General features: G+C 47.0%; 1 protein-coding gene across 1 annotated transcript; it reads right to left on the bottom strand.

Annotated features, from left to right (window-relative positions):
* Positions 1-244: 244 nt before the first annotated feature.
* Positions 245-2,638, bottom strand: LOC134586155 (apolipoprotein L3-like; the record flags this gene model as incomplete). Its single annotated transcript, XM_063441661.1, has 2 exons — positions 245-1,012; positions 2,612-2,638. Coding segments are annotated over 2 exons (795 nt in total), but the record flags the coding sequence as incomplete, so codon positions are not given.
* Positions 2,639-11,486: the final 8,848 nt, after the last annotated feature.

The following is an 11,486-nucleotide window of genomic DNA, read 5'->3' as shown; positions in this document are numbered from 1 at the left end:
TAAGCCCGTTTGTTCCTATTGTTCCTGTGTCACTGTGTCATTTTCCCCCCCTTTTATAATATTGTAAAGCGCTGTGGAATTAGTTGGCGCTATGTAAATACCAATAATAATAATAATAATTACTGGCTACTGACATTCTTTATAAAGCTATTACTGCTATAAGTTTTAGTTTTATATCACGGAGAAAGCTATATTTATAGACATAAGTTTTTGCTCAAGATTTACATTTAGAATAAATCATTAATTAAAACAGTAGAGTTTTGCAATTTCTAAACTCTGCTTCTTTAGATTTCAAATTGTGAATTTCCTTTTCTAGCTCATCAGCAACTTCTCGTATCTTTTTTGCCTCCTCAGATTTTGCTCCTTTGCCCAGTTCCATTGCACTATTCACGACATTTGCAAGGTCGACAGCTAGAAAAAGTGCTGCAAAAATCCCTGACACGGCCGCTGCAACGCGGGCCCCATGTGCTACTATACCGGCCCCTTGAGCTGCAGTAGTTGACAACTTCACCAGCTGAATAACCCGGGCTACCTCTGCCACTGTATAAACCCCTCTTCCACCCAGTCTAGCCAGATCAACATTATCCACACCTAATAAAGACTTCATATCACTAATTAATGCATCAATCTTTTTTAACATCTCTTGCATCTTCTCTTTCTCTTTATTAACATTCACTAAAATTCCTTCTACCTCCCTGCATTTGATTTTAGTGTGAACATTGTCAGCAATTGATGCTATAGCCCCAGTTACTCCACCAGCAGTAGCCACTCCCACACCGATAGCAGAGACGGTTAGTGATGCCCCAAGAGTGAAAGGAGCCAAAACAAGCCCAACAAGGGCAGTAACACCCCCGGCTATTCCAACAGAGCTCCCAGCGATGTTGGTTTTAAGGGCTCCGCTATGGAAATCTTCAATATCAGCTGCGATGCTGCGCAATTGTTTTATGCATTTCTCAAAAGTTTGTATGACGTTATGTTGTAGGTTATCAAACTCTTCAAGATACTTCTTGACCTTTTCACAAGAAAAAAAAAAGAAAAACAAATTAAACTACTTTACTCTATGTACCATGACCACTGCAGTGATTTGGTTTCAGAGCAAAACACATACAGAGATTACCCGTAACTACACCACTAATATTGTCATTATCAAGCTTGGAACTTCAGATTCAGAGAAACTACTATGTTTACATTTGGGGTTAAGCCACTAGAGGCGCATCTGCAACGCTGGAGGCACATGTCGCTTCCATCACGCACAGCGTCCATAGGAAAGCATTGAGAAATGCTTTCCTATTGACAGCTTGACAGCTTTCCTATTTCCTATTGACAGCTTGACAGCTTTCCTATTGACAGCTTGAATTTGCGCGTGGCGCTTGAATGCACGCGCGGCGCTTGCCGCCATGCGCATTTGGCTCTGCTGACGTTGGCGGGGGAGGAGAGGTCACCAGCACCGAGGGAGCCCGGTGCTGGATTAAGGTAAGCTGCTGAAGGGGCTTTAACCACGGGAGGGGGACCCTGAGGGTGGGAGTTTTGGGTTTGTTTTGACTTCCCTGAATGAGGGAAAGCCAAAGTCAAGGATACCAGAATTCAGGGAAGTCAAAACGAACCCAAAGTCAAATACCAGAAAATCAAGATCAGGAAAGCACTCTCGGATTACCATATACATGAAACCACGACAGAGCACTGAGCAAGAGGAGAACTGGGCCTAAATAACCCTCCTATGGATCTGATTGGCTGTAACCGGTCTTTGACCCCAAAGGCAATTACCAGGTTTCCATGCGCATGATTGCTGCTTAGTACAAACCCTCCTGTGGATTTGATTGCTGCTCGGCACAATCTTTCCTGTCAGGACAGTAATGTTGCTCGGCACAACTTTTCCTGTCAGGACAGTAATGTTGCTTGACACAACTTTTCCTGTCAGGACAGTAGGAGCAGGGTTATGGGTGAAGGTTAGGATTAGAGGTAGGATTAAGGGTAGGGTTAGGAATAGGGTTAGGGGTAGGGTTAGGAATATTGTTAGGGTTAGGGTTAGGGAATTGCCGAAGTCCCAAATTGCCGAAGTCCCGAATTTGGGAAGTGCCGAACCAAACCAAATTTTTTGCCCTTGCACATCCCTTCAATTAAATACATTTTAAAAAAGGGTGTTGCAGCAACATAATTTAATTAGATTTTCAATTCCCTGCTTTTTAGATTTTAGAATACGTTTACAAATGTAGAAAAAGTTTAAAGAGTAAGATGAGTGGCCAGTTGGATATCGGCTAGTAGATGATGCCTGAAGCAGGGCCGGATTAACATAGGGGCTGATGGAGCTGCAGCTCCAGGCCCAGGCCCATGGAATAGGCCCATTGTAAAAAAAAAAAAAAATAAATGTTTTTACAGACTACTCTTAGGTTTACCACCTGACTGGTATTTTAAGGCACAGCTGGTATTGGAGACTGCCTGGCCAATACCCTACTCCCTCTAGCATGTAAGCTAATTGAGCAGGGCCCTTAACCCCTCTGTTCCTGTGTGTGCAACTCGTCTGGTTACAAATACTTGTCTGTTAGTCCACCCATTGTACAGCACTATGGAACTTGTTGGCGCTTTATAAATAATAATAATAATGACAACAAACCTTTTCTTCATACTCTGAACATTTGAGCCTGACTTGGGCAGAAAATTGAGAAACACTTCCATCTTTGTCTTCATTGAGTATCTGTGAAGCATCAAAAGAACAGTTAGTTTGAAAAGTGTACCTTGAAGAGGCATAATGAGCAACATAATAACTATTGAGCCACCTTTACCAGCATTGTAGTCCATGCTGGATGATATTGAGAGTGCGACGGAGAGACACATTTACTAAATCTGTTTAACAAAAAATAACTCATGATTATGTAGTTTAGCTTGCCCCATTTAAAGAACTCAAAAGTAGAAAGACACAGGCAGCACTCCAAGATAATGAAGGTAAGTTTTATTCGTTGTCATCTTTGTATTTATTTCACAATTAATAGTTAATGTTTTAAACCTTTCTGTGCTACAACAACAATTTTATTTTTACCAGGACTGTCACAACTTAGGAAGCCTCATCCCATTATTGGTGGAATTGGTCCTGTAAATAAACTGGGGGGCTAGTGGATCCCCCACCCAACTCATGGCCAGTATGGCAGTAACATGGTTTGGGGAGGATATGCGATTGTTCCTGTGAGTAGAATGTGGGGCAAAATGTTAAGGCTTGGGGTGACATGCCATATGCAATAATAAAAAAATGGGGACATGCCATAGTCATGACGGGTGGGGCCTAGTAATATAAAAAATGGGGGCATGCCAGTTGTCCCCATTCCTTGCCTTTGGTTCTCGACAAAACATATTGACAATGGTAATGGTGGCTATGTGATCCGAGACCCAGGGGCGTACCTGGAGCATTTGGCACCCGGGGCGGATACTATATTTGGCAATCCCTCTTCCCCCCCTCCTTAAAATGTAAAAAAAAAAAAAATTTAATGTATTTAGCACTGAGCAGTGTTTGGATATTGTAATGTAAGCATGTTTTTGTATTGAGTATGTGTGAGTGAATGTACGGGTGTGTTTGCACGTACAGTGGGACCTCGGTTTACGAATTTAATTCGTTCTCCGGGACGTTTCGTATTGCGAAAAATTCGTAAACCGAAACACGGTTTCCCATAGGAATGCATTGAAAACCAATTAATGCGTTCCGGAGGTGAGAAAAAAGTCAAATAAAGTATTTTATCTGTTCAAAACTCTTTATAAAGTGCACTTTAAAGGCATAAATACTGTACAGGGACATGGTTAATCAAGAAATAACATTTCAAACATCCAACTTTATGTTTTAAAACATCACACATCAACTTTTAAAACATGGCAAAGTTTTGATAACATGGTACAGTACACTTTAACTGTACATAAATCACACGTCAACAGGGAAAACATGGAAAATAGCAAAACAATTTCAACACTGTTTGGAAGATGAGGAGGACGAGGGCAATTGGGCAGCACTAACACAAGCCGGTTCTTCTTCATGTCTAGGCTGTTTTTGTAGGAACCTTTCCATTGTCTGCTGCCCCTGATGTCTGTGTCAAAACTGCTCACAAGTCTGTGGGCTAGAGCCTTATCTGGGTGGTGCTGCTGTACAAAAGTCTGTAGGTTTACCCACATTTGGCATGCCTCCTTGAGTTCCGTGGAAGAGAGCTGTTCCTCACTCATTTCCTCCTCCTCCTCAAATGCGATCTGCTCCTCCATCGACTCCTTCTGCAATTCCACCAGCTCCTCGGTGGTTAGGTCACGGTTGTGTTCCTCCACCAGCTCGTAGACATCCTCCTCAGTCACCTCCAGGCCCATGGTCCTCCCCAAGGAAACAATTTCCTCCAAGACTGTTGACTCTGGTGCAGGTGCAGAAGCACTGGAGGCAGGTTTTACAACACAGTCTGGCCAAAGGTTGCGCCAAGCAGAATTTAGGTTTGTCTGGCTGACCCCGGCCCAGGCAATGGTGATAATCTGCAGACAGCTCACAATGTCAAAATGCTCTCTCCAAAATTCATGGAGGGTGAGGCTTGAGCGATCTGTCATCTCAAAGCATCGCCGGAAAAGCTCCCTTGTGTAGAGTTTTTTAAAATTGGAGATGACCTGCTGGTCCATTGGCTGGAGTAGTGGGGTGGTGTTAGGCGGAAGGAACATGACCTTGATGAAATTAAAGTCCTCCAGCAAGTCTTCCTCGAGGCCTGGAGGATGGGCAGGAGCATTGTCCATGAGCAGCATGGCCTTGAGTGGCAGGTTATTGTCCAGAAGGTACTTCTTCACAGCAGGACCAAAAACCGCATTGACCCACTTCACAAACAAGAGGCGTGTGACCCAAGCCTTTGCGTTAGACTGCCACAAAACGCTCAACTGCTCCTTGTTCACCTTGTGTTTCTTGAAGGCCCGTGGGTTCTCTGAATGGTAGACAAGCAGAGGCTTGATCTTAAGGTCCCCACTGGCGTTGGCGCAGAACAGGAGGGTAAGACGGTCCTTCATCGGCTTGTGGCCAGGCAATGAGGTCTCCTCTTCTGTGATGAAGGTACGCTTTGGCATCCTCTTCCAGAAGAGTCCAGTCTCGTCGCAGTTGAAGACCTGCTGAGGAAGGTAGCCCTCTGAAACTATGACCTCCAGGAACTCCGTAGCAAATTCTTCAGCTGCAGCAACATCGGAACTTGCAGCCTCTCCATGCCTGACCACACTGTGGATGCCAGATCTGTTCTTGAACCTTTCGAACCACCCCCTGCTGGCCTTGAAGCCTTCTGCATCTGCTGACGTTCCTGGCTGTTGTTTGAGGAGGTCAGCGTGCAAGGCCTTGGCTTTTTCGCAGATGATCGCCTTGGTCACTGAGTCCCCTGCACGCTGCTTCTGTTCAATCCAGAGCAGGAGCAACTTCTCGACCTCGTCCAGAACAGGTGGGCGTTGCTTGGAGACCCTGGTGACTCCCTTGGCTGCATCTCTCCCAGTAATCTTCTCTTTCATTTTTAGGATTGTACCGATTGTGGATGCACTCCTTCCATACTCTTTGGCAAGGTCGGTCAATCGCATTCCTCCTTCATGCTTCCTGATGATTTCCTTCTTGTCCTCAAGCAGAATCATCACCTTCTTCCTCTTCCCAGCTTCCACTGCTTTCTTGGGTGCCATGACACCACCGTCCCTATGTATGCAAAAAAAAAATGAAAGTTGCTTTACACCCATATGAGCTGGCATGGAAAACAACCCCACAATGCAAAACACACAGTAAAAGGCATGCACAGCACATGAGCTGGCATGGAAACCACAGTAAAAGCCATGCACAGCACATGAGCTGTAACAGGCATGCACAGCACATGAGCTGTAACAGGCATGCACAGCACATGAGCTGTAACAGGCATGCACAGCACATGAGCTGTAACAGGCATGCACAGCACAAGAGCTGTAACAGGCATGCACAGCACATGAGCTGTAACAGGCATGCACAGCACATGAGCTGTAACAGGCATGCACAGCACATGAGCTGTAACAGGCATGCACAGCACATGAGCTGTAACAGGCATGCACAGCACATGAGCTGTAACAGGCATGCACAGCACATGAGCTGGCATGGAAACCACAGTAAAAGCCATGCACAGCACATAAACTGTAACAGGCATGCACAGCACATAAACTGTAACAGGCATGCACAGCACATGAGATGGCATGGAAAACAACCCCACATTGCAAAACACACAGTACAGTACAGTTGTAACAGGCATGCACAGCACATGAGATGGCATGGAAAACAACCCCACATTGCAAAACACACAGTACAGTTGTAACAGGCATGCACAGCACATGAGCTGGCATGGAAATCACCCCCAGAATGCAGAACACACAGTAAAAGGCATGCAAACAACCAAGCTCAGCTCCCTACCTTTCCACTTCTTGAGATGCACTAAAAAGGCTCCAAACCCTGCTGCAAATGGCTCCAAAAGGCTCCACAACTTGCTGCAAATGGCTCCAAAAGGCTCCACAACCTGCTGCAAATGGCTCCAAAAGGCTCCACAACTTGCTGCAAATGGCTCCAAAAGGCTCAACAACTTGCTGCAAATGGCTCCAAAAGGCTCAACAACTTGCTGCAAATGGCTCCAAAACCTCTCCAACACCTCCACACTACACACTCACGTGCTACCCACACTTCAGTATGCAGGGGGCGGAGCTATAAACCGGGACACTTGTTTCGTATTGCGAAAAAAATTCGTAAACCGAGGCAATTTTTTTTACGAATTTTCATTCGTAAACCGAATTTTCCGTTAACCGAGGCGTTCGTTAACCGAGGTTCCACTGTATTGGCATTTGAATGCAGGCGTGCATTTTTCTGTAGTGTGGTTTTTCAATATAGTGGTGTTTTTTTATGTAGTGTTGACATTTGGATGCAGGGTTGTATTTGTGTGTAATGTAGGCGAAATGCTGAGATGTATGCACATATACACATATACTCACATATACACACACTGGCATACATACATATACACAGACACATAGGTACACACATGCAGTTACATAGTCATACACAGATACAGACAAACACTGACACACATGCAGACAGACACACACATACAGACACACAGAGAGACACACAGGCACAGACACACATACAGACACACACATGCAGATACAAAGACACACCGATACAAACAGAGACACACAAACAGATACACAGAGACACAAACAGATACACATATACAAACACATATACCAACACACATACAGATACACAGACATACAGATACACAGACACACATGTATGTGTGTCTGTTTGTATAGTGTATGTAGTGTGTGTTTGCATAGTGAATGCAGTGTATTTGTGTAGTGGATGCAGTGTGTGTGTATGTATAGTGGTTGCAGTGTGTGTGTGTGTGTAGTGGACACAGTGTGTGTGTAGTGGATGCAGTGTGTGTTTGTGTATTGTATGCAGTGTATGTTTGTGTACTGTATGCAGTGTGTGTGTATAAAGTGTATGCAGTGTGTGTGTATAGTGTATGCAGTGTGTGTGTATAGTGTATGCAGTGTGTGTGTATAGTATATGCAGTGTGTGTATAGTGCATGTAGTGTATGCAGATGCAGTGTGTGTTGTGTGGGATAAGTGCTGGGAAGGTGAGCAGTATTGTTTGGGTTCCCCCTCAATCACCCTCCCTGACTCTTACCTGTGCACCCTCACCTTTCTTGGCACTTACCTGCCCGTCCACCCCACCGCCCCTCTCCCCGCAATCCGTGAGAACGTTGATGCGGATTGCCATAGCAACCAGCAGCAACACTCTTGCATATTGCGAGAACAGAGGACCTGCTGCTGCTTGATGCAAGCGTGGAGACTTTTGTAAAAGGCCCGTCCCTTAACATAAGACACAGGGACGGCAAAATGCCACCCCTGTGAAAGTGTGCCCCGGGCACCCCCCTACTGAGTGGCACCCTGGGCAGACTGCCCTGCCGCCTGGCTCCCCCATAGTACGCCACTGCCGAGACCCATGGCAAACCTCAGAAAATATACTTATATATTTCCATCACACTAATAACATGAAAATGAATTTAACCTGCACGGTATTGTAACTCTCGTTTAAACTTACCGCACTAGACATCTTTGCGTGGGACCTGCAGAGAAACAGACTTATTTTACGTTCTTTTGATAACGATGTCCATGCATTCCAGACTTCAAGCTGTTATTGCCTGCAAAAGATTCTCGACAAAGTATTAAAAATGAAAATTTTATTTATGATTGTGTGATTTGTCCAATTACATTTGTCGCTGAAATACGTGGACTGTGTATGAAAATAGTAACTGTTGTATTAGAGTACTAAACGCATTACTGGAATCAGGATTATATAAACATTCTTGGAGTACACATCTGAGCTAGGCTTCCGACATAGGTTTGCAAAGGATTAACGATCTAGACATGTATATAGGCAGACTAGATTAGATAATTAAAGCCAACTGGCTTATGCTATATAGTGATGTAGAACAGTGGGGAGGCAGTGTCAGCACAGCTTAAAATGTGAAATAAAAGGATGATGGCCGCTTATTACAGGCTGAGTCTTAGGTAATATTATGCGATGTACTGGCTCTATGTGTTGGGAGTAACGGTTTCCCTACAGGCTGTGGGTGGATATGGTAGATATCTGCGTAAAAACATGGGCTTGAGCTTAACTAAAAAATGCTGATTACGGACATCTAGGTGTATTAAAAAAAAATAAAAAATAAAAATGACTAGGTAGGCTTTCCTTGGTTCACGGAAACCTCGCATTTCTAAACAAGGTAAATGCTAATACTTAAAGCATGTCTTAGTGCGTTGTTTGTGTCGTGTGAGCGTAATAGGCATAACAGTAGGTCATTAAGGACAACACTTAAAAGTATAAAATTTCGTGGAGGAAAAATAATTAAAACCATAGAGCAATAAAGGAAAATTAAAAATAGACGCTTGTAAAAAACTTTTTAAGTCTATTACGGGTGCCTTTGGAGCTGCCTGCCAGGGAAGGGAGAGTCCTCCGCTTATCTTTAGAGTCAGCCGATTCCCCGTTGGGGCCAGACTGAGGTTTGCCATGTGAGTCCCACACTGGTGTCCCCTGTCTCCCTCTTGCTGGCCTGTGTTAGGTACCTTTCTTCAGTCGGGCAGTGGTGTATCCTGGTTTTGTGCTGCCCTAGGCAGGACAAAATTCAGGCGCCCCCCTCCCCCCGTGCCACCCCCACCCAACCCTTCCCCCCGCGCCACCCCCACCCAACCCTTCCCCCCCGCCCTGCATTCTGGTGGTCCAGTGGCTGCTGGGCTGGTTGCAGGGCGGGCGGCGCAGCCGGCGAGGGAGCACTTCCTCTGAGCTGTCTGCTCAGCTCCCTCGCGCGCTGCCCGCAGAGTGAGACTGGAAGGCGGAGCCGGAATATGACGTCATATTCCGTCTCCCAGCCTCACTCTGCGGCGCGCGAGGGAGCTGAGCAGACAGCTCAGAGAAAGTGCTCCCTCGCCGGCTGCGCCGCCCGCCCTGCAACCAGCCCAGCATGTCTGTTAGCCACGAGGCTAACAAGGCATTTGCCCTGGGCATTTGGGGGCGGCGTTTTTTGCCGCCCCCTGGAAAATGCCGCCCAAGGCAAATGCCTTGTTTGCCTCGCGGCTAATACGCCCCTGCAGTCGGGTCCAGCATGACCAGGTGGGGCGTCGTTGGGCTGAGGCTCCTCTGTATGCTCGGTCTATGCTGATGGTTGGCCGTGCAGATGCAGTGTTCGGTAGGATGCCCTCCCTTGGTATGCATCCGGAGTGCTGTGCTGCTGCAGCGGGCCTGGTAACCGCTGAGTGTCGGATACAGTCTTGGCTCGGGTCTTGCGCCTGGGGTCTGTCTCCGCTGGGTAGAGCTCTGCTGTTCCACGGATGGGGGTCCTCCCTTGCCCCGGAACCATGTGGGAGCTGGTGCTCATGGGCCACGAGCCTGGGAGCCTGTGTAGCCCAGGGTCGCCCCTCTTGGGGTGGTACGGAGGTGTTTAGCCGGTTGCTTACGTAGTCGCCTTATCACTCTCCGCCAGTGTGGCTGGCACCTCTGGGTCATGCCAAGTGTTGCTCCCGGTCTGGGAGGGTCCTTGACGTGGGGGTTTAGAGTAGGGGCCATCAAGTTGCCCTGGTGAGTATCCCCTGTCCTCCTTCTGCCGACGGCTCTGACCTCCGCGGGTGGGTTTTGGTTCAGTGTGTCAGGCTGTAAGTGTGCCGCTAACTTGGCCCAAAAGTGGTCGAAAATTAATGCGATAGAGTCTTTTGCGTGGTCTACGGTTTCTGTTTTAGCATGTTGTTGCCCTCGCTTGTTCGACACTCTCGTGTCAGAGTGATCCGCCATCTTGGTGGCCCCTTGCTCCGCTTTATGTTAGGAGTCTATTATGCCTGTCGCTTGTTGCGGTGCTCAGGGTACTCGGTCTTGCGGAGACCGTGATAACCCCCATCGGTCCTCGGGTGGGGGGGGGGGGGGGGGGTGAGTGTATGTCGCTTGTTCGGTGCGGGAAGCATCTGGCGGGAAGGTGGCTGTCCTACCCCCGTGCCTCCGCTAGGCCTCACATAGCTGCTGCGGTACCCGGTTGAGTTGGTTGTCATGATTAGTGTCGGCAGGTCCGTGGTTGCTTCATCTGTTCAAGTAGCCTACTTGTGGGTAGTTTCCAGCAGGCAATTTCTTGATAGTTGTTGATTTTTGGCCCTGCACTACAGGAGCTCATGCAGTGTGCGACCGTTCAGATTGCTGGTTGGCTCCGCCCCCCAGAGCCAAAATTTTGAAAATTGTATTAGTGTCCAAATATTTCCGGACCTAACTGACAGCCCAGCAAGGCAGAGTAACAGAGAAATTAGTAGTAGCAGAGCCGATCCTGGGGTCACAGACGCCTGTTTGCAGAAATGTTTTGTTGGTGCCCCCAGCTGGGCATGGTCTTCTGACTAACCCCTCTGCTTTACAGTCCAGATATGAATGTTTCTATGGCAACAACTCCACCACTCCATCTATAAGTCCCACCTCTTCTTATTATTAGACACCACACACTCACTCTAATTAGACATTGACAGTAATACACACTCACTGAGAGACACACATACTCACTGATGTAACACACACTGACGACACACACTCTCACTGACAGACATACTGACACACTCTTAATGACAGACATACAATCTCCCTGATTTGAAACACACTCACTGACAGACACACACACTCACTGATTTGCCTTGAAAGTGCCCCCCCCAACCCTTCTGAGTGAGACCTAGCAGCAATCCTACTCTTCCTGCCATGGCTTCTTCATGCGGTGCAGTGAGTGAGGGGAAGAGGTGGGGCCGGAGGGATGGGAAGTGAAGTCCCTTCCTGTGCTCTCGTACTCTCCTGCAGAGTGCTCACACAGAAAAAGGAACAGCCTGGAAGAGACACCAGATATGCTCCTTGTAAACATTTTTACAGCCCACCCTGCACCCACCTCACCTGCTACAGCCCCCCTGAACTCACTTCCGCCACCAC

Source organism: Pelobates fuscus, chromosome 2 (assembly GCF_036172605.1).
Source record: "Pelobates fuscus isolate aPelFus1 chromosome 2, aPelFus1.pri, whole genome shotgun sequence".
NCBI lineage: Eukaryota > Metazoa > Chordata > Amphibia > Anura > Pelobatidae > Pelobates > Pelobates fuscus.
Note: the sequence above shows the minus strand (reverse complement) of the source record. Positions and strands in the feature narration are given on the sequence as shown.